Here is a 21,866-nt window from a genome sequence, read left to right on the forward strand (position 1 = left end):
GGAAAGACAAAGTGCTGCAGACACTTAATAGAAGTAATTTAATATTGTTCCCACTTCATTTGTATCTCTGAAACAATGATCAGAAAGAGTTATTTACCTGTCCTCTTCTCCATCAGGGTGTTACTACTCCCTCTCCCTACTACCTACAGTTATACATGCCTTGCAAGCAATAGTTTACTGGAGAGATGTCAGGCTAGCTTGAAATAAGCTGGCTCAGGTTCTGAAAGTGTCCTCAGTATGTGTGGACCTCAATGGTTAAATTCTGTGTCACCTACAAATATAAATCTAGAATAGCTTTACTGGAGTGAAAGGAATCACATTGCTGTACATCTTTTATGTACCATTCGTGCTCCTGATGGAACTCCACCTACACTTTTGTAACTTCTCCTTTTTTAGAGACACCTTTCTAAATTTCTATTGATGTTTTAGGTTCCCAAGTAAGCTTACTAGTTAAAAATGTGAATTATGGCTAAGAACAAAAAGAGAATGTTATTTAAAAGAAATGTGTGTGCCTGGGGCAGTCCAGTCATTTCTTATCCTGCCACATCTCATCTACAAAACCTGGGAGAAACTCATTTTTCTGTATTGCTTTAATACCATGGTCTCCAAGCTGTGCCCTGTATTCTAAACTGGCACCTTTGTCACCTTCCCCCAAAGCAGGTGAGCTCAGTGAAGTGACGTTCTCCTGCAGGCTCTGGTGGGAGCTTTGATGAAATCCATCCCTCTGCTTCTGGCTTGTGCCATGGATGGCACTCTCAGGAGTCCAGGCTGGTCTGGAACTCCCTTGAGTGTGACTGTCAGGGCTCAGCTCATCCCAGGGCATTGCAGGGCTCTGCTCGGCCAGTGCTGCTCCCACAGCGCCTGCACTACACTATTGACAGAGAGGAACACACATTAGAGATTGTATTTGCACACAGCAGAGCTTTCTATGTGCAGGACAAAGGTGCAAGTTCTACTACGCGTCTTAGCCCTTAGTGAATGGCTCATTATCTAAGAAGTCTCACTCTGCTAAACGTTCACCTCCTTACTTGTTGGACAGATCCCTGGCTACTTTCCATCTTCTTTTTCTTGGAGATTGCTGGATTCCAGTGACACACCAGGCTGTCATTTTGGACGCTGTAGTTCTTGTTACCAAGAAGCCAGTAGGTTTTCATTTTCCCTTTGCCCTGGGACAAGAAAAGGAGAGAGCAGAAAACAGCTATTTTCATGGGATATGAAGCAGAGCAGAGAATCACTACGGCCACGGCTGCTACCTGTACTGCATTTGTTCTCTCTCCTTCTCTCATAAGTGGCAGCTGTTTGGGGAAAGAATTGTAATTTATATGCAGTTTGGGTGCTAATAATTCTTTCCGTTCAGAGAAGGACATTTTGCTGGTCACTGGCAGTGTTGCTAAGGGTTTAAAATCAGCCTTACACCCTATATGTCTTGGTACCTGAATCCTAACACTTACACCCATATTCATGTGGTTCCATGCAGGTGCAGACACAGCTGTATTTCAAATCACACAGGAACACTTTTTTGTCAGTTAGGAGTAATGTATAGCCACTTCCAACTGAATTAGCAAAAGAACCTTGGGGCCGTGGTTAAAAATTGACTTGCAATTCACAGAAGAGCAATGGCCAAATCTATCATATCTCTTTCCGATCTCATTAAACGCCTTTACTGTTGCAAAGTTACGGAAAAGCTGTTACCTTGACTTCAATTTCTCCTCTCAGTTCAATTTCATATGCATCATCTGTGAGAAGGGCATCATATGTAGCAGAACTGATATGGATCTTCTGTGCTAGGATTCAGAAGAGAGCACTGGAAATGAATGATTCCCCTATTCCCAGAGACCACACACCAGCCCTCCTGCATTTAGCAGCCCAGTGTTTCCACCTCTTCTTTGGAAAATGTCAGGTTGAGGAAGAAGCACAAGGAAGGGGAAGATGCCTTAAGCATTGGTTGAGGACTCTGTGACACTGCGCACAGATGTCGGCTAAAACATAGAAGCAGTTAAGCAGGTTAACTGACGCACTGACACGACTGCACAGCGCTGCACTGGGTATATGCACAACGGCATTGTACAGCAGTAAAAATACGTGGTATTGGTAGCAAAGGCAGTACAAAAGGCTGGACCAAGAAAACATGCACTGCCCCCTTCTATGTAGCTATGGTGTTTCTACCTAATGCCTTTGTGTTAAAGTCCTTAAAATTAAACTCAGCTTACCTTGAGCTATTTGGCTTTTGTCACCCTCTTTCTCCTCTTATTTCCAATCACTTTCCAGAAATGGCATAACGGATGTGATTCTACTTGCCCACATGAATACACAAGAGTTTCTCGTGCTTATTTGGTAACTAGTGGATATACAGGGATAGTGAGGATTGCAGGTCATGCATGTGCTGGTTCTTTAGATCTATGGTAATTAGTTCTCTAGCCTGGTATATGCCACAGAGAATACTCCTTCTCCTGTACGAACCTTATTTCACATTTGACCATGACCAATGTGGGGGGTGTTAGGGGTTTCCCTTTCACTGTAGTACTTAAGACATGTAGAGTGCAGTTGTGAGCCTGACTGGTGCATAAAACACACAGTTTGTGCCCAAGTCACTTACGCAAGCTGGTGGACTCCATGCGGGAGGCTGTGTTTACAGTGTCCCCAAAAAGGCAATAACGAGGCATTTTGTACCCCACAACTCCAGCTACACAGGGTCCTGAGAAAATACAAGGCAGAGAGACCCCAATAAGAAACAAGTGGAAAAATGGCAGGGAGATGCCAAATGCAGACACCTTTGCTAGTCACTCTGGATCCTCAGAGAGCAATGGGAATAGGGAATACTCAGTGCATCTAGGGCCTGGCTGCACAGTATTTACTTAAGGAGAGAAGTCACGATTTGATTCGCTGAAGCTAATTGGTGCTGATATCACGGGAAGATGCATTTTGCCAATGCTAAATTGTTTCACAGCCTTTTCCACACCGATGCAAGCAGAAGTCATTTTACCCCAGTGTTACTGCTGGAAGCAGGAGAAACACTTATCTGAGGTCCTGCAAGGAGACAAGGGCTTGTACAGAAACGCAGAATTCTTATCTCTTCACACAATTAGACTGTGTTATAGTCTCTTTTTCTCATGCTTCCACCTCAGCCCACGTACCTGTGTGTATCCCAGCCCGCAGCTGCAGTCTGCCTGTTGGCATATGAGGGATCGCAACCTGACGAACTGCTGCCACCAGATCCAGAGACATTTTGGCAATCTCGTCAGCATGTTTGGTGCCATTCCTCTCTGGCAGGCCGCTCACTACCATGTACGCATCACCAATGGTTTCCACCTGATGGGAAGGGGCATGTGTCACTCAGTGGCAGGCACCAAGCTTTTCTTTCAAAAGGAGATCAGAATAAAATATATCTCAGCTGTCCACCACTTGCCAAGCTGCGGTGTAGTCTCTGTGCAATGGCAGGTCTTGGATTTCATGGCTTTTGGCAGGCTGGCCTGGCGTATTTAATATTCACTAGGGAACAAAGTAAGAAAGATTTCAGCAACTTCCAGATTCCTTGCCTGCAGGTTTGTACTCACCTTGTAAACATCGTAAGACTCAATCCTGCTGTCAAAGCAGATGTACAGATTGTTGAGCATCTCAACAACTTGCAAGGGAGTACAGGAGGCAGCAATGCTTGTGAACCCCACAATGTCCGAGAAAAAGATGGTCACCTGTCACAGGGAGAAGGAAAGTGTGAAGCTAAGGTCTCCAGGCAACAATGGCAGAGCCTTTGAAGAGTTTGGGGATTTGTGAAATTCTGAGCAGAACAGCCTAAGGCACAAGCGGAGTATAGAACCAGTGTTGCAGAACTGAATAGATACAATCTTACATTAGCAAGCTTTGGCTCTGAATTGTTCTCTATTACTCTGACAGCTAAAATCATGCTTATCTCCGAAGTTTATCATCTGCACTTCTCTGAATACTTTGTGCTAGATGGGAGACTGAAAGTCAAATGCTTTGAATCTTGTGAGCAGTGATCAACAGACTTCTTACAGAAGCAGGGCCTGATTTTTTCTTTTAAAGTGATATTAAACTGTGGTAGAGATCAAAACGAGGTATCTGAACAAACTGCAAAATAAAAACTCAACTGCTGTCTCTGCTCTTGTTGAATTAGGAAATACTAACTGGATTATGTTTCTCTTCAAATTATGCTTATCTTTGTTATGATTAAGTAATTTACAGAGAAATTAACTTTTTCAAAAAATCAAATTTATAAAAGAAAGAACAACAGAAACCATAATAACTGAATTGAGGAAGGGAAATGTGAGTTATAGCTGTTGGCAAAGAATTAAGTGTTTCTTCTCTGTGCTGCCTGAACTGTGTGAGTGTTTAAACTAAAATTGCTCTTTTATTCATCCTTGGTAATACCAATTAATCCAGAAGAGCCACCTTTTCACTCCCTGCCTTGGTTCAGCTACTTTTGATGTCATGGCTATTGTGAATTGTAATTAATTGTGCGATTACAGGTTGCTGTTTTGATAATGACACCTACAAATTAAATGCAAACATGTATTATTGTGTTTCACAGCTGAAAGTAACAGAGCATCCAGCGGAAAAAGAGTGAATAGAATTGCAATTACTGTAGCATGAGGATTTTAGCTATGGGCTATGCAGCACAGCTGCTAAATTCAGCATTGACAGCAGCATGCATGCTGTGAGGCAGAGCTGTAAATAAATGGGTGCCTGGCCAAACCCTTCCCTTGTTTTTATGTGGGCCAGCTTCGTTACAGTTACACACTTGAGGCTACGAGATCCTCTGTCCCCCTCATCCTTCTCTAAGTCCCATGCTCTCTTTTCAGTTATGTTTATGGAATCATACTGACAAGTACAGACAGGGTTTGTCCTATATTGGGTTTTGGGGATTCTTCCCATTTTTCAAGGAGGAAACTAATTTCTTGCTCCTATGTACTCATGATCTCATGATGTTGGCTGGCTTTCATGAGTAGGCTCTTAAACCTAAAGAAGACAAATTGCCAATGTAGGATCTTTGACATCTAAAGCTACACTTCTGGAAATTTCAGCTTTTCTTCCTTCCCCATCAGCCTAAGTGCTTCATGGCAGGTTGCACAGCTCTTTCCAAAACCCATCATGAATATTTGGATTTCCATCCACACTCAACTATGGGTGCAAAACCAGGTTCCTCAAAACGGTGGCAAGGTAGGTGCTTTTTTAGGTGAATGCTTTATCCTTGGTGACAGCATCCTTTCCATTTGCTAACCTGATCATAGTTTTCTGCCTCAACTTTTTGGCATTTCCTTAGCTGCTTGGCCACAGATTTTGGCAACATCTGGTGTAAGAGGTCCTCAGCTAGCCGCCTCTCCCTTTTCAAGTCTTCTGTCTTTTTTTTGAGGTTCCTGGCATAATTGTGTATCCAATCTGTCATTTGCTTGAAGGACATCAGGATTATGGGGTAAATGAGGCAGGCTATCACTAACAGACTGATCTTAAGGCTCATTGTGGACAGGATTTCTGTAGATTTCTTGATGAGTTTTTCCTGTCCCTTCTGCAGTAGGAAGCTCTGTGCATAATGCAGTCCCTTTACCAAGGCTTCAATGGACACAAATTCATCTAAACCCAGGAGTGGGATGAAAAAAGAGATTCCTTCATAGTGGGTGAAATGAAGTGATAGATTAACATTATCCATCCAGCATGTATGTACAATCTCTGATGAGAACATAGCATAGTTCAGAATGGCAAAAAATTGATGCAATATTGTTTGAAAGCTTGTAGATGCTGGCATCCAACGAGCTTTAAGCATGGCTTCTCTGATTTGAAGGATGAGTTTAAAAGCTACTATGTCTGCCCAGTCAGGATTGTATCTCATAGTTTTGAGGTCTTCCTGGGGACTACTGAAACGCTCCAGCAATTCAGAGATCACTCTGGATAGCACCTGCCTGGCTTCAGTATCCCCTGTGCTATTTAATTTTTGTCTCATGTCAAGGATGTAAAATCTGCAAATGGAGACTTTCTCCTTCTTGCATTGGCAATTCTCACAATACAGTTCTGCTTCACTTGCCTTACAGAGGGAGTTTAAATTCCCCAATAGCTGAGCATGAAACGATCTATTCCTCTTGTCTGCTGCTGGGAACAGCCAGCTGTGCCTTTCTTCCTGCAGGAGATAGATGAGGCGAACAGCCCAAAGGTTTTCACAGGAGGCAAGTTCCTGAAGGGCTTTCCCTGTGTTTCTCCATATTTCCAAGCTGTTGCTCAAATCAAAAGAAATGGCTCCAAGGAGGCTGCAGAGGGAGACCATGCATGCTGTCAAAATCCTTTGAATTGTTTTTCTACCACCACCATTGGAGGGGGGACAACATCTAAAAAACCAAACAAATAAATAAATAAAGGTTTCTCTGGGGTGTTCCTCGCAGCTCCTGAAAACATAACTGGAGCTATTAGTGATATTTAACAATTCACATGCATTTTGAAACAAAGTACAGGGAACACGCATTAGGTGAATGTTATTGAAAGACATATTTTATTATATTTTGTTCCACCTGACCTTTTATTTTAAAAGAAAAGGTGTAGTAAGGAGACTGTTTCCATGACTCACCCAGAGCTGCAAAAACACGTGAATGAAATCATACAGTTTTTCTGTATTAAGACTAATAAAATAATTTGCTGTACATTTTATTCTCTATGGTACTTCTATCCAAATCCTAAGGAAGCCCATAAAAAGACGGGTTACTTACTCCAGTAATCACAGACTGGAACTGTTGAATTTTTTTAATCAAACTTTTAGAATTTGTTCTTAATAGGAATTTGCAGATGATGAATAATTTGTGTTGATATGTTCAAATGAGCTCAGACGTTTCCACAATATTGTCTAAATATTTCAAAAGGAAAATGAATCAGATTTCAGTTTTGACAGAAGCATATGCATATCCAATTTTTACTGTTTGAGCTTCATGATTACCTTTTCTGTCCTTATCTTTCATGCTGCACATAACTGACATCCTTGCTCTATACAGCAAAGTAATCTCTAACAATTTTCATTTTCAGAACTATTAATCAATCTTTTACAATCTTACATTAATAATACCCGTGAAAACCACTCAGGATGTTATGATGAAGCTGGTAATTCCTGAATGACTGGGTAACCTTTATTTCCACGGATGAAGAACAAACTAGGGGACTGTGTTGCTGTTCAGTCCATTCAGTTCAGTCCTTTTTTTTTTTTCCCCTTTTTTCTGTTACTCTGCTTAGCAGAGGTGATTGAAAAAAGCCCTCCTCAGATCCTCTGCTCTTTCAGATAGGTGAAATTACATTTCTAACAAGATAAATAAAAACCCAGTAAAGCCTGCTATTTCTCAGCAGAGGCTGATATTAGGCAAAACAAGTTCCTGCTGAGCTCTTCGCAGCAGAATGGTGGTCAATGGTTGTAAAGTGGAAGAAAACAAAAGTACAGCCCCCAAAGATGATAAACAGCCATGTTTTCTCTTATTTATTTAATACAATTTATGTTTAATAAAATATATTTATTTATTTATTTTCAATCCAAAGGTAACAACTGCAAAATGTCTGACTGAAAGGAATCACAAGCCTAGAAAAAATTATTTCTGAACCCAGATGCACTTATGTTCTCACAACAAACTTCCGATATTTTCCTTGCTGTATCTACTGCTTACCTTTGAGTCACTTGTCCTCTGTTTTTAATCAGTCATTTTACTCTTGAATATACCTAAATATGTGCCAGGAGGGAGAAGAAAAACACAACAAAAATCCACCTTGATTTTATACTGACTATCTTTTATTACAATGAAAGAAATATAAATAGGGCTTTAATTTAGTACCAGGCTAAAAGGTGATTATTCTGCTTGTGCTTTGCAAAAAATCCCCATCTGTTTCTGCGTGTCAGCCGACAGTGACAGTTCAGAGGTCTTCACCTGGCATCTGAATGACTTAAAAACGAGCAACAGGGACATGAAGGAGATAGGTCTGCAGAAGTATTGCCGGCAGTCACTGCTGGATTTTACCCTTCCCCTTGCTAGGTCCCAAGGTCACAGGGTGTTAAAAACCTCTCTATAAAAGCATTTGCAGCGTTCCCACACTCACCTGCATGGACCTGCTTGCACCCGTGCTGCCTTCCCGCTGGGCATTGCCACTGCTTGCTCTGGTGAGTCCCGCTTGCAGACTTACGGGTCCCGACAGCTGCCTGCCTGCCTGCTGCCTTCAGCCCTGCCAGTGCCTCGCTTTCTCACCCCCTACTCGCCCGGAGTTGTTCCTGTGGCTCTCTAACTCTTCCTACTGCCCAGCCTCTTCACAGCAGGCTCACATCTTCCCCCAGGTGAGGGTAGCAAGCCCCAGCCCAAGGCACGGGAAAGGCTCTAAAAGGTCTCCAGCATTATCACTAAATACGGGCTCTGGTCTTGACAATACCCGGGAAGAAGTGACAGGGACACGTGTTTTTCTTTCATCTTGTGAAAAATAGTGTTTATTGCGGTACAGTTAGGTATAGTACTTGTGTTGTTAAAGGCATAATTTACCAGCTCTTTGAGATCAAAGTTGTCATGATTATGACTTTATTCAAACTGTTTTCCTTCTTGGCATCTATCATCCAGTTCTCTTTGGATTAGTTGGTTGCCATAACCTACAAAAACGTAAAACAAGTGAAAAATCAGATCGTGAGACCCAGGAATTTGTGGATAGTATATGTTGCATCCAAGATGCAGGATTTAAATAACTGAAATAAGATTTTTGCTTCACAGTCACTTTTTAGATTAAAGTTCATATTAAATTAAAAAATACTTGATGTTCCAGACTTGAGCAGCATGTGCTGCCTTCTAGGATGCAATTGCAACAGTCAGTATTATTGATGAATACAAATTTGAGTAATTAATTCTGAAGTTATACCAGTAAAATCTTTATGACTGTAAGGATAGCTCTAGTATAAAGGGAGAATGCATTCCTGAATATTGAGATTTATTTAAAAGTCAAAATAATTTGGATAATTATTTAAGAGGAGGATACATTATTTTTGCTGCAGAGACTGCTTTTGCACTGGTAAGGGCTTGTCTACAGAAGTTACTTGTATGTAAAGCAGCATTTGGATCAAAAGTGATACAGCTCCCTGAGTAGATGGCCGAAATCTCAATCAGAGAGAACATCAGAAATAGCTAAGTGACTCTAGCAGCAATACCTAGAACCTTACCTGCTCGATCCAGCTGTTATAACCAGGGACCCAAGTGAAGACAGAAGGCTTGTGATAATAGCTGCAGTCAAAAGCAGAGCCAAAGCTGATGGTACTAGGTACTTCCCACCTGCCATCAGCACTTTGGCAGTTCACTGGGCCACCAGAGTCCCCCTGGGAGGAAGGGGGAATACAGTTAATGGCCATCATAGTGTGAATAGCTCCTCCTTGTTTTGTTTTGGTTTGTTTTTTTTAAGCTTTCCTTCCCATCAGGCCTGTTTGTGTCTGAAACCAAGCTCTAAAAGCGGTGTTCTCTGGACTCACATTACAACTGCAGGTGACTCCAGCCCCACCGGTGCAAGCTATGGTGGGTTTCACTGTGCTTCTCCACCAGCTAGGCTTGGAAGAAGTTGCATAATCCACCACCAGCAAAAGGCCTTGCTGCAGGTCATCTGGAAGAGCTCCATTTCCTGGGAGGGAATAGAAACAAAGGAGTCATGGTACCAGCTGGCACTGAGGAAAGAACAAAACTGCATTGTTAAGTTTTTCCCGGGACCTGGGTACTATCCTTCCAGGTAAGAAACTCCACAGGGGCTGTATTAAAGGAGAATCTGTATAATCCATTTCTTAGCTCCATTCTTTTGTATTTATGTTAAAAAAAAAAAAAAAAAAAAAGTCTTAACTGACTAACCATTTCCGTTCCATCTTAAAATGTCTCATTGTTAGAGGAATAAAGGGCTGCTCTTTGTTCAGGAGTTTGCAATTTACTTATCACTCTAGTAATTGCCTCTTGAGCCAAGCTGACGCTTTTGCTGAAGTCTCTGAGATTTTATTCTCTCTACAACTATTCCCTTATGTGTCTTTTCAGCTATTCAGCGGAGTATGTTAGGATTAGCAAATTCATCAGTTCGCACAGTTACTGTTTGTGTTACAATAGCTTCTAAAACCTTAGTCCAGGGCCCTCTAGTGCATTACTAGCCCCATTACAAGCAAAATAAACTCGAAAGGCACGGAAAAATACTGTGTGACTGAAGTGGGGCCTGATAAACTACCTCACTACCTTGAGGTTGAGGGGATCTTGAGCACTGTCAACAGCCTTTTTGCAATCAGTCTCAAAGGAGAAGTCAGTACTGAAAGATTTTGTTCCACAGTTTTGCAAATGTCCAAGTACTTACTCTGCAGTCTTTCCCATTCTGTCACATAGCAGACAGTGTTAGACAACAGGATGCTTTGTGCAGAATGGAGGCAGGCCAGCTTAATGTGGTCACTTAAGGTGATGAGTTCAGTGAGTTTGATCAAAGCAATGTCATACCTGTGGTCAAATGCACACATTTGAGAGTGGGAAAGAGAAAGGGAAAGATTTGCAAATAGATTAAGGCACACTAGCATGAATACTTAGCAGTTATACAGCACTTGGCCTATGCAAAAGAAATGCAAGGGAGCAAGGAGGCCAGTACATAAGCAGTGAAGATTCCTCCTCCCTCAAAGCAATGGGGAAATCCATGGACTGGAAGACTATTCCCTGCGGAACTGTCCACTTTTCTGCTGGCAGCTTTCTGGAAATTGCCTTTTACAGGTTCTTTTCACCAAAACCAAGCATATGTTAGGACTAACTCCAAGGACCTACAAGTAGGTTTAAAAAAAAGTCTGCAAGAGAGGTTTTGGGTTTTTTTTTTAAATATAGACTGTGTTTGTACACAACATTTCAAGGTACAAATATGGGCTGTGATTTAATGTGATACAAGTGAAGATCAGCCATCAGTCAAATGACCAACGTTATGTAAAGCCTGTTTGAGCGGTTTCATTTTTCTGACAGATAATTAAATCAAGTTGGCTTAACCAAATCCTCATGTGTCAGCTGAGATACAACTCTTAGCCAATGCAACAATTTGATGTGGATTAACTGTATTTCAGTGTATTCAAGCTAAGTAAAATAACTTTGAAATTGCTAAAGGCTGAGAGCATTTATGCTAATTGAGCCCCTATAATAAGAACAGAATAGCACAGAACTTAGTTACTGTTTTGAGAGAACTTTTTTATTAACTGCCTATGCTGTATCTCTTTCTGCTTTGTTGCAGAATATCTGATTTCCCTAAAAAAGGAAAGTTGCTGTTAGATTTTAATTCATTTTTCCTTTAGAACTAATGCTGAAATTGGATACCTACCTGCAGCTGCCAGTCAACACAGCAAAGAGGACTCCTGTATGCTGCAGGCTCCGTTCTGCAAGCCATTTTAGATGTTATCATTTATCTCTGGGACATGCGACTTAAAATGCATTGCCATTCTGATACAATGGAAAACTTGTGCAATTGTGGGATAATTTTTTATATGCACAAGTGCCTAAAAAAAACCAGTTTAAATGAACTTTGGATCCAGGCTATATAAACAACTTGGTTAAAAAAATTCCAACTGAGTTGCATATTATCTGTAGCAGCTGTTTGCTTTCCCAGTGCCTTGAAAGTTCATCACAAAGGTGTTTTCAGAAGGAAAATGTTAAATGAATTGTTCTAACACTTGGTGGTATGTCAGCAGCAACAGTGTCTGATATACTCAGGCAGTGATAGATTCAGACATGTCAACGGGGTTGCATTAGACAATCTCCAGAAGCCCCCTCCCAGCTTTAATTATTGTATGATTCTATGATTGCTTGAAATTTTATTTTGTTCTGGTTTGTTTTGTGACTGAATGGCAACTACCACTTTGTACTAACTGAAAACCTGTATCTTCTTTTCTAGATCAAGTTGCGTGTGTTTTAGCATGCCATCCTTCTTCAATAAAACAAACTGTAATCACTTTGATGTGGAAGATGTTTCAAGCAACAGAAAGAACCAGCTGTCTGTGATGATGGAGAAACACCGGTGTAGTGCGGTGAGCCAGATTTATTTTCTTTCCTATTTACCTTTAATTGTTAGATCAGTAGCACATCCCTGGAAGAGAATAAGGTTCCTGTAGCATTGCAAATTAGCATTTTTACGCCCCAAATCAGCATGCTGACCTGTAGTATAATGTGGTGTGAGTTTGTTAATGAAAAACGGTAAACCATTTTCACTAATAGGACAAACCAGGCAAGAGCTGGCATTTAGACCACTACACAGCTGCTGCCACAAAAGAAACTGTCCTAATTTATTACCAGACATTTAAGATCATTGAGTTGATATCAATACTTACCCTTGTGTCTCTTTTGGTTTTTTTCTTCTACTACTGGAATTTTCCATCCCCTGTCATGTTTCCATCTGCCTATGCTTCACCTGAAAAACTGTTACTGGTTATTTAAAAAACAAACTTCTCTATTGCATAAGACAGGTCATGCATAGGGAGCAAACTTAATAGTATGGAAACAAATATCATAATGCCAGTTTTGTAACCAGAGTTGCATTGTACATACAGACCAAACTAGAGGTTTCAAAAAAGCTGAAATAAATCTATTGTTTAATGTCAGTATTAACAAGCAGCAAAATCCCTGATTTTTCATAGCTTCCATTCAGCAGTAGGTACTGATTTGGATGAAAGACGCCTGGAGCGCACATGTGGAAAGCAGAAATATATAATGCTTTGTTGTTTTGTCTGCTTCTCAAGAATGTATTATCCTACCCAAACAATAGCACTTGAGAAAGCTGCATTCTGAATTTCAAATTGAATAAACCAAACTCTGTTCTGGCATCTTGTATTTATTATCTGACAAAAGCATAAATCAGCATTAACTGAGTGCAGAATCGAGATTTAAAATTTTTTTTTTCATTAATTAGTTGGCTTTCTTCTTAATATCTGAATTTACAAGTTAAACAACATACTATGCTTTTCAGGTTAACTTCCATGCCACTATCATCTTCATTGAATACCAACTAAAAATTAAGCAAAAATTTTGGATGTTCAGTTACTATTTCAACTTTCCTGTTTTATGGGTGTGCTCGTAAACATGGAATTTTGTTTATTTTTTTTAAGCATTTCTGCAGTTTCACAAATATGACCTTCTGCTATCCTGCACACTAAAAAGAGAAACTCTGTTCTTTCTTTTTCCCTTTCTTCTTTGTAAAGGAATTCTGAAACAGTTCTTTTATTGTATGGGGGGAACGCTCATAAGAATTGTAACATTTTTAATGTAAAACACTCTCAAAGCTTTGGGTTTGTTTTTGGTTTTTTTTGTTCCACTCCTGCTTTATGTAACGATTGCTTATCCATCTTTTCCAGGTCTGGTCTAAATAGTCTTTCTTGGACTCAGTGGGCATCATGCTGTTGGCAGTTCTGCAAGTGAACATCAAAAGGCTCAGCCTCCAGCTGATACCATGGTGGCTTGGAAACAGCACCCTGGAACCTCTTATCATCTTCATGCCAGATGTTTCACAGAAACTAAGCAGCTCATGGAACTTCAGTAAGGAAGAGCAGGAACTTCTGGTATGTTCTGTTAAAGCATAATAGCTAATCTCTCAATACACAATGTACTTAGTGTCCAATTTATAATGTAGTCCGTTGCCTCCCTACCTTTAGTTTATTCCCTTGTAGGGTAGTAACTGGGCTAGACCAATTAGCAAGTGGAATGGTCTGCAGCTAAGTAACAGACACTGAAATCTACTTTTCTGAGGAAAGTTTTTCATCTGAAACTAGACAGTAACCTATTTAAAAAAATCAAAGTTAAATCCCTAGCTTTTCATTGGGACCACCAAATGTGCCAAATTCATTACTTGCTGAATGACCATTAAATCTGCTAATTGATTGCTCCCTGGATTTGTTTCTGTGTTCTTAAAACTAAAGCTTAGCCTGCATGCCTCAAGATGGAACAAGGTTATACAGAGCCAGGGAAATGGAGTTTAGCACCACCCTGTATGTTTGTGCCTCTTATTGTGCCTTCCAAATTGTCTGTTCCCAGCTTAGATCCATTTATGTATTATTTTCCACATTGTATTTCCTTTCAATCCAAGCACTTTTGTAGTCAATACTGGCCACAGATGTAACATAAGGCTCTGCTTCTTTTAACTGGGTGGGGAGCAAGGGGGGGGAAGAGAACATAGACAAAAAAAACCCAAAACAAACAAAAAAAACCAAACCAAAACCACCAACCAGACTTTAGTGATCAGATTAGACTGAAAGATATTTATTTAGAAACAACAGCTTTGGTATTTTAAAACCAAATGACCTTTAAATCACTAGAAAGTGGGATATCTCCCCCCATAGCCAAAACAAATCAATGCACAAAGTCTCAATCTGCTTAGACTAGGAAACCTGCACATCAGCATTTCCAAGTGTAAATCCAGAAAACAATTTCATTAAATTGGTTTTGCACTCTACAATAATAAAGGCTGAAAAACCTGTTACCAGCACTTAGATATCTACAGTTCAATTGACTGCCTTGTAACTGAAGTGGAGGCAAAATTATCAACATCCGCCCCCTCCCCCCAAGCAATAAATTAAAAAATGTGTACCAGAAAGGAAGTTACACTAAAATTTTCTAGTTAACTCTCTGAAGGGAATCACCATACTTTATTATCCTGTAAAATTAAAAAAAAAAAAAATAATCAAAATATCAAAGGAATTTAGTCTATCTTCAAGTATTTTCACCAAATGGATTACTCTTAGGGAACTGAACAGCTTACAAGGAAAAAGAAACATCTGTTACACAAGCTTCTGGGATAAACTCTTGAATAACCACACCTTTCAAGTCTCATTCCTCTCTTAACAAGGCACAAAAGGATTGTTGCTTTCAAAAGGTCCTTGTTCTCAGCTGCAAAATTGTCAGATGTCTTGTGCAAATGGAGGCTGAAAGCAGGACTAAGCTCACTTGGACACTGGGATGTTCCCATTCAATTAATGAAACAGGGTGTTATTCCAACACCATTCACCTTGCTTACTGCTACAGAGATTTTGAGCTTCAGCTGGCTTCCACTTCATCCCTGTTTCTGGAATCAAGTTCTGCATCATCTTCATTTTAAGTAGGTCCAATTAAGACGAGGCAACAGACTTGTCTGCTCTACACTGCAAGGCTTTTTGCAGTGTCAAGAAGGAAGAGGTGTTACATCAGCCCTGGTGTGTAGCTGTGAAGCTTCGCGGCATTTCAGAGACTAGTGTCAGGGACAGTTACCTGTAGTAATGGTTAACAAGTCATTTTGTAAAAGGCAGAAGGCAAGTCTTGTAGATGAAAAAGGCAACCAGATAGACAGCAGTGAAAAAAGGACATAATTTTATAATCTCAAGGACACATTTCAGGATGCATGTCAGGGCACAGCTGTATACAGAGTAATTGAAATTACTTCCTGACCACTTCCTCCTTCTGCACTAAGGTTTTGATCATGATCATAGGCTTATAACTGCAGTTGTCTTTGATATACATATCTATCCTACCTCTTCCTAGGTTAGTTTGTCAAGGCACAAGTACCTTGCACTCTCATTCTTTCCATGGATGACAGGTATTCAGACCTGCTTGGGATCAGGCCTGATTTCCAGTGCTCAACATTACAAATTGCCAAATCACTTTAAACGCCCCTTACATACTGACTGTCAAGTTTAGTCCAGTACCTTCGGCCCAGCCTTAGCTATCTAAAATTGAATTTACTTTTATAATTTGGAAAAACAGGGCAATCTAAACCTAGAACTTTTCCTCCAACAGCTCTATTTAACTATATCCTTTTTTATTCCCTCCCCGCTTTTTTTTTTTTTTTAAAACGCAAGCTACATTTAACTCTGTTCAACCCTAAGGAAGGATGCCTCTGAAGAATATGGCTAGCTCACACATCTTTCATTTCCACTCCGTATCAACACACAAACAGAAAGTACCAGTACTAAGAGCAGAAATCACTGTCTATTTTCTATTCTGTGCTAAGTTTTTACTAGCAACTAAGTTTTCTAAGGCAACTCAAAACAAGACTTTCAAATTCTTTACACCAAAGTGAGACGCAGTAGAGCTTTAAGTCAGAACCTCCAACTCACAGTAAAAAGCACTCAGTACTCGTCTTAACACAGCTATGTATTTTGTCTGAATGGGAGAAATGCTAACTCAGCACCTTCCCAAAATGATGGTGGTAGATGTGGTTTGATGGAGGACTGCACAGCATCTATAAATCTGTGAACACTTAGGAGCAGTCTGAACAAGTCAGCACCTTCACTTAGGAACACTAGCTTGCATTTGTGTGTTCTTGTATGACACATCACACATTCAAACCAGGCAGACAAGCGTGCACGTCTCCCACACGGTAGTAAAGGCAAGTAGAGCAGCTCACTCACAAGCATTCCAATCCTGCATAACAAGAAACATCATCTCGTGACACAGCTGGAATTGTTGGCTTAAAAACAAGCAATGTCCTACACCAATGTGTGGAAAAAGGACTGTGCCCGCCTTGATCTGCAGCCTCACAAACGTTTAAGAAGGACAGATGTTGGATTTACCTTTTCTGATGTTTGTGAGCCCTACTGCTCCAACCCCTGCCCTAATCCTACTTCTTGCAAGAAGAGGTCACAGATCACTTATTGCAAGAGAGACTGAAAATCCTCGCAGTCCAAGACAGAACCTCCCTAGGCACAGCTGACAGAAAATCAGGTTGACAACACTCAGTGGACAGCAGCCAAAAGCAGCAGCCTTATACCTTACTCCTGAAGAGTGGCTTGGCTCCTGGCCCGCAATATTCATTGTAGATGAGTTTGAACAGAAACAAGTGAAACAATGTGATTAAGGAGGCCACGCTGAACCAGAACAGGAAGGGTAAGCCTGGGTATTGCTTGGCCATGTGCTCCTCATGAGCCAGAATAGCTTTTAGATGGAGCGTGTGTCTCAGGTCCTGCAAGTGGATCAAATCTGTTGATATATAAAGCAGTGGTGTGATGGGTTGAGTCACCATGACAGGGAATGTATGACCTCGTGCCTCTGAGGTCAGCTCCACAGGCTCATTCATACAGCCTGCCTCACAGGCATATAGTCTAACTGGCTTGTCTTGGAACTTCACAGACACGTGCAAGAAGGGCTTTCCTTCAGCATCCAGCAGAACAGCTAGATTAATCAAGTCCTTATTGTAATGGATTCCACGTAAGGAATAGCTGTTATGAAGTACATCAGGGTCAGCCTGAAACTGAAGATGGTTTTCTGTGAACTGCAGACCCCCAAAACTAAGCACCATTCCCTGCATAAGTCCATGGACTCCAGCTGCCACAAGACCCTTGCATCCCCGTTTCTGGAGAGTTAGCTTCCACAGGTCTGACAGTTGCAAGATCTGGGTGACACTGGTCAGCTTTGCTGGCCACAGGTTCTCTGCATGCATGGTCGCGTGGCCACTGAAGCAGTGGTCAGCATAGTTCAAGCTGGCTTCCATTTTTTCTCTGTCCTCGCCACTAATGAGTGGATCTAGCAGAGGAGCTGGCATGCTTGACAGGACATAGTAGAGGGTCATGTTAACAGTCTCACTGGATGGTGTATGTGAATCTGTGATCTTTCTCATTTCAACCCCTGTAATAAAAGAAAACAACCAAGAGTCAGAGGATCACACACGAATATGATGCTAAGAAGATCACACGCGCATGCCGTGGTTCAATACACAGGCATTCTTTGTAACGTCTAAGAAACCTCTGCCTATAAAACACTGTAGTGCAAATGCTTCCTTGCATTTTCTTAGACGCTGTCTTTGCTACTTGAAGTTTGAAAGCCAAGCTCCTGCTAAAGGCAAAGCTCGTTTGACAAGCGGATGCCTTATGGAGCTGTCACCATGACTCCGCAAGAATGATCTGTCAAAGGAACATTTATCTTTTTACTGGCTATAAAGTAGCAAGTTCTACGTTACTTGGGCAGCTGCTCTTTTATGCAAGGCCATTAAAATCTTAAGAAAAGGCATCCTTGTAGGACAGTCCTTAACTTCCATGAAGAAATCTGTCCTTTATACTGTCACTAGAGGTCAACTCTATTTCCAACTTAGAGTTGACGTGCTGGGCAAATCAGCAAAGTTCCTGAACACATGAAAGCCAGCACATCCAGAGTTATGATTAGAAATGTTCTTCTACCATTTCCTTTATGCAGTAAGGAATAGTCCATTTTTGTAAAGTACGCTGGGTTCCAAACCAGGAACGCTGTTTTATTATCCCATAAATGTGCCTTCTGGCCCCTGAGAAAAACCCATCGGGAAGAGTGGAGCCCCTGGAGACCTTACAGCAAGTGACCAGGTCACCGAGCTTTCAGCTGCCCTCTAAAGCAACCCTTCGGAAGTTGAGCATCGCTCTCCTTACCCGAAATGAACAGGTCAGACCAGGTCTGTTGGTGCTCCTGGAAAAGATCTTCCACCCCCATCTGCATCACCTCCAGCATCTCCTTCTTGGCCGACTCCCTCAGCTTGCTGAAGGTCTCCTCCAGCCTGGAGACCTCGATGGGCTCCGAGGTGTACACCACAGAGAGCACGGTTTCGTCAAAGTGGGATTTGGGCGCCACCTGCACCCGGCTCACGAGCTTCTTGGCAGCCACCACCATAAGCACCACCTTGGGGCTCCCGGCCAGCAGCAGGCGACCGGAGGAGAGCAGGAACTGCCGCTCCTCCACCTTCTCCAGACTGGTGGCGAAGCGGCCGCCCAGCGAGGGCGCAGAAGCCGGGGCCGAGGCCTCGAAAGCGGCCACCCGCTCGGTGGGGTTGGCGATGCGGATGCGCTGCAGGTAGAGATGCGGCCGGCTCCGGTGGGCCACCACCTCCTCCCGCACCGTCACGCAGTCCCCGGCGCCGGCCCCGGGCCCCGTCTGAACGCACCGCACCCTCCGCACGGCGCCGTCCCGCAACGCCGCCAGCGCCGCCCGCGCCTCGCCGCGCCCGCCCAGCGCCCTCAGCCGCACCAGCGCCGGGTACTCGGTGGCGAGCGCCGGGCCGCCGCCGGATCCCGCCGCCGACACCCAGAGGCGCCCGGCGGCCACGTCCAGGAGCAGGAAGCCGTTACCCGCCAGCGCCAGGCCCGGCCCCGGCCCGCCGCCGCCGCCGCCCCCCCCCCGCCGCCTCCTCCGGCAGCGGCAGCGCATCGCCGCGCTCGGCCTGCGCCCGCCAGGCGCCCGTGGCCGCCTGCAGGCAGAGGGCGGCGGCGCCGCGGGGCTCGGTCCCCCGCCCCGCGCCCCGCCGCGCCCGCGCCGCCCCCAGGTACCAGTAGGCGACGAGCAGGAGGGCCAGCAGCAGCAGCAGCCGCCGCGCCCAGCTGCTGGAGAGCAGCCCCGGCAGCCCCTTCAGCCGCTGCTGCAGCCACATGGGCGGCGCGGGAGTCCCGTCCCGTCCCGTCCCGCGGCCTAGCGGCGCCCACAGCGGCCGCTCCCCGGCCCCGACCTCGCCGCGGCGCAGCGACCCTCACGCCGCCATCATCGCCGCCGCCCGGAAGCGCCGCGCCGCGCCGTGCGGCAGCTCCGCCGCGCTTCGCGGCGCTTTGCGACAGCTCGGTCGTACCGCCCTCCCCTGAGGAGGTCCTTGGCGGGAAGCCACGGCCCGCCCACGGCTCCGGGCCTCCCCCCCTCCCCGGCTCCGGGCCCCCGGCTCCGGCCCGCCGCTGCCCCTGCCCCGCTGCAGGCAGAGGGAGGGGTGGGACGCCCCCGGCGCCGTAGCGGCGGGTGTCAGCCAGCAGCTCCAGCCTTAGGTCAGCACACGGCTGAGGTTGGGTCTCTACCGCCCGGTGACCGCACCGAGGGGAAAAAAATAGTCTGGAGCGGGCCTGGAGGAGTTTTGCGTAATTCCAGTGGCAGTTTACTCCTGTTATCGTAGCAGAGCCGAGTGCGGGAAAGCAAGCTATATTCTACCAAACTTTATTCCGCCGTCTACTAAATAGAGGAGCAAATTTTGTGGCGTGACTTAAGATGTGCGCATCGTGCCACGGAAAGCTTTGTACTCCCGTGCAGCTCTCCAAAGACAGTAGCGAGCCATGCAGAAACACTGTGAGCTAAAATCAAGTGTGAAATTCCTGACCAGATAGAGCCAGTGAACCAGCTTAGTGAAGGGGAGCAGACGAGGCACTTCCTTAACTTCTTCCTGCAAACGAGCTGATCGATTGGGCGGGGGGCACTGGAATCCGTAAAAACGGTGGGTGAGACCCCGTCCCTTGCACGTTTCAGTGGGGATGGTGTTTTCTCAGACGGCCTGGTGTGTTTTGAGGCTGCTTTAAAAGCGGAGCTCCGAGCGTTTCGGTTTTTAGGAAGTCGCTGCTTTGCTTGGAGCACGTGTTGCACGTACTCATTGGAACATCTGCATTGGCAGCTGCCTCTGTTTAAAAAGACAGGCGGCCGACTCCAGCCAGAGTGCACAAAGCAGTACAAACATAGAAACAGGAAAAAAAATATGCTTGCTGGGTTGGCATAGCTGCAGAATGCAAACAGAGCTGTCAAATATGGGCAGTCTGAGTACAGCAGTATAAACAACAATGCATTCATGATTTCTCGTGTGCAAAACCCCTTTCGTTTTAGAATGGAGAGGTTTAACTTCATTAAAATGAGAAACTTGAAATTTCTAAAATTCTAGATTGAGTCACAGATCTCAATCTCAGGTTTGAAGGTGAGGGGCTGAATGCCTTTCCTGTGGCTCCAGGCTTAAGGTGTTGAGGCTGCTAAAGATTGATCAGGGGCTTTGTCCAGGCCCGTAAAGCCTGAAGAATCTGAAGAAATCTAACATCAATATCTGTTTTCTTTCTCCCCCCCCCCCCCCTTTTTTTTTTTATTTAGTGAAACTGGCAGCTTTGCAAAAGGAAGTTTCCTGAAATCATCGTTTAGGGAGAACTAGTATTTCCTTGGATTGTTGCCTGTAGTACATCATTTGAGCATGAGGAGTATTCTGTTTGCCTGGTAATTATAAGGGAATTCCTGCTTCGGGGAGAGGGGATGGAAACAAAAGTGCTTTGAACACACTCAAGAACATTCTCAGTGAACAAACAAATAGTAATGGTAGTTTTTTGGGAGGATGCTATTATGAAGTATGGAGAATATCAGTTAGCTACAGTGTGGCCCTTCTAACGTGCTTATTTTTTTCTCCTCTGAGATCATACCTTTTTGGTTTTATTTTGAAAATCTGAATCCTATAATATTGGTGATTTCTGTTAATTTAAAGAGGTGGTTTACTGACAGAAAACGGCAGACTTGGGGCTCAGAATTTTACACAGCCAATTTTTTCATTAAAACTGAACTCTGCAATGAGGGAGGCTTCTGTATTATCCTAATGCCTTTATGATGCCCTGTATGTTTCCAGCTGTGTATTCCATAGCCCCGGTCCAGCTGAGTGAAACATACTGCGTTGAGGCATTGCGTTTCTTTGTTATCTCAATGTACGTGCCACACCATTGCTCAGCACACATCCTTTGCTTTTTATGCCTCTGCTAAACCACTCAGTACTGCTCCTTTCTCCCAGACACCTTACCTTCCTATTGTAACATGTGCTTCATGGGCCAAGCTCAGGTGTGGCTGAGGACTCAGTGCCTCTTTCAGTGATGGCTTCAGTAGTATACTGCAAGGTTTCTTTCCATCTACTTTATGTCTTACAGAACAGCACATAACATTTATACAGCCTCTGTCATTCTGTGAGTTCTTTGCGGACAATTAAATTTTATTGTTCACACCTTACAAGAGAGAAAATAAGTAGTCTCTTAATGTTGCTTTCAGTAATGGAAGCAAAGTTGGGTTTAATTATATACAGTGCCTAAGAAAATGGCACTGTCACTGCTAGGTATTTGCTTCGGTAGTAACAATGTGTCGCTCAAGGCCTCATGTAAGGTATGTGTCAGTGGTAGCTCCTCACCAGGTGTTCTGCAG

The 21,866-nt window shown here is 43.5% G+C and overlaps 3 protein-coding genes and 1 long non-coding RNA gene across 5 annotated transcripts; 1 reads left to right on the forward strand and 3 right to left on the reverse strand.

Annotated features, from left to right (window-relative positions):
- Positions 1–526: 526 nt before the first annotated feature.
- Positions 527–5,662, reverse strand: LOC126045128 (atrial natriuretic peptide receptor 1-like). The gene is made up of 7 exons (XM_049815761.1): positions 5,237–5,662; positions 3,555–3,689; positions 3,135–3,309; positions 2,597–2,695; positions 1,693–1,784; positions 1,029–1,166; positions 527–871 (listed from the first exon to the last, which is right to left on the reverse strand). The coding sequence occupies exons 1-7, from the start codon at positions 5,660–5,662 to the stop codon at positions 527–529; spliced, it is 1,410 nt and encodes a 469-aa protein (XP_049671718.1).
- Positions 5,663–8,453: 2,791 nt separating this feature from the next.
- Positions 8,454–13,340, reverse strand: LOC126040653 (chymotrypsin-like elastase family member 2A). Of its 2 annotated transcripts, none has more exons than XM_049805420.1 (5): positions 12,314–13,340; positions 10,321–10,457; positions 9,470–9,615; positions 9,167–9,319; positions 8,454–8,605 (listed from the first exon to the last, which is right to left on the reverse strand). In XM_049805420.1, the coding sequence occupies exons 1-5, from the start codon at positions 12,358–12,360 to the stop codon at positions 8,588–8,590; spliced, it is 501 nt and encodes a 166-aa protein (XP_049661377.1). In that variant the 5' UTR covers positions 12,361–13,340; the 3' UTR covers positions 8,454–8,587. The 2 variants fall into 2 exon arrangements, with proteins under 2 accessions (XP_049661377.1, XP_049661368.1); XM_049805411.1 differs by having other exon boundaries at positions 10,321–11,485; positions 12,314–12,370.
- Positions 9,576–13,411, forward strand: LOC126040666 (uncharacterized). The gene is made up of 3 exons (XR_007506687.1): positions 9,576–9,720; positions 11,881–12,013; positions 13,334–13,411. It is a non-coding gene; the product is annotated as an uncharacterized LOC126040666 (long non-coding RNA).
- Positions 13,412–15,063: 1,652 nt separating this feature from the next.
- On the reverse strand, positions 15,064–19,441 carry KIAA2013 (KIAA2013 ortholog). The gene is given in 4 exon segments (XM_049805398.1): positions 15,064–15,218; positions 16,717–17,570; positions 18,341–19,076; positions 19,078–19,441. Coding segments are annotated over 4 exon segments (1,872 nt in total). The 5' UTR covers positions 19,333–19,441; the 3' UTR covers positions 15,064–15,191.
- Between the last annotated feature and the right edge of the window lie 2,425 nt (positions 19,442–21,866).

Source organism: Accipiter gentilis, chromosome 1 (assembly GCF_929443795.1).
Source record: "Accipiter gentilis chromosome 1, bAccGen1.1, whole genome shotgun sequence".
In the NCBI taxonomy this organism is placed as follows: Eukaryota; Metazoa; Chordata; class Aves; order Accipitriformes; family Accipitridae; genus Astur; species Astur gentilis.

What these genes read in the sequence shown, in the direction of transcription:
- LOC126045128 (XM_049815761.1), bottom strand. Translation starts at nt 5,662, where the DNA reads ATGGATAATGTTAATCTATCACTTCATTTCACCCACTATGAAGGAATC. An exon ending in AGGCAGAAAACTATGATCAG is followed by an intron (nt 3,690 to 5,236) that starts GTTAGCAAATGG and finishes TCCCTGTGACAG; the next exon opens with GTGACCATCTTTTTCTCGGA. An exon ending in GCGGGCTGGGATACACACAG is followed by an intron (nt 2,696 to 3,134) that starts GTACGTGGGCTG and finishes GTATTTTCTCAG; the next exon opens with GACCCTGTGTAGCTGGAGTT.
- LOC126040653 (XM_049805411.1), bottom strand. Translation starts at nt 10,534, where the DNA reads ATGCTAGTGTGCCTTAATCTATTTGCAAATCTTTCCCTTTCTCTTTCC. An exon ending in AGAATGGGAAAGACTGCAGA is followed by an intron (nt 9,616 to 10,320) that starts GTAAGTACTTGG and finishes ATTCCCTCCCAG; the next exon opens with GAAATGGAGCTCTTCCAGAT. An exon ending in GAGTCACCTGCAGTTGTAAT is followed by an intron (nt 9,320 to 9,469) that starts GTGAGTCCAGAG and finishes CCTTCCTCCCAG; the next exon opens with GGGGACTCTGGTGGCCCAGT.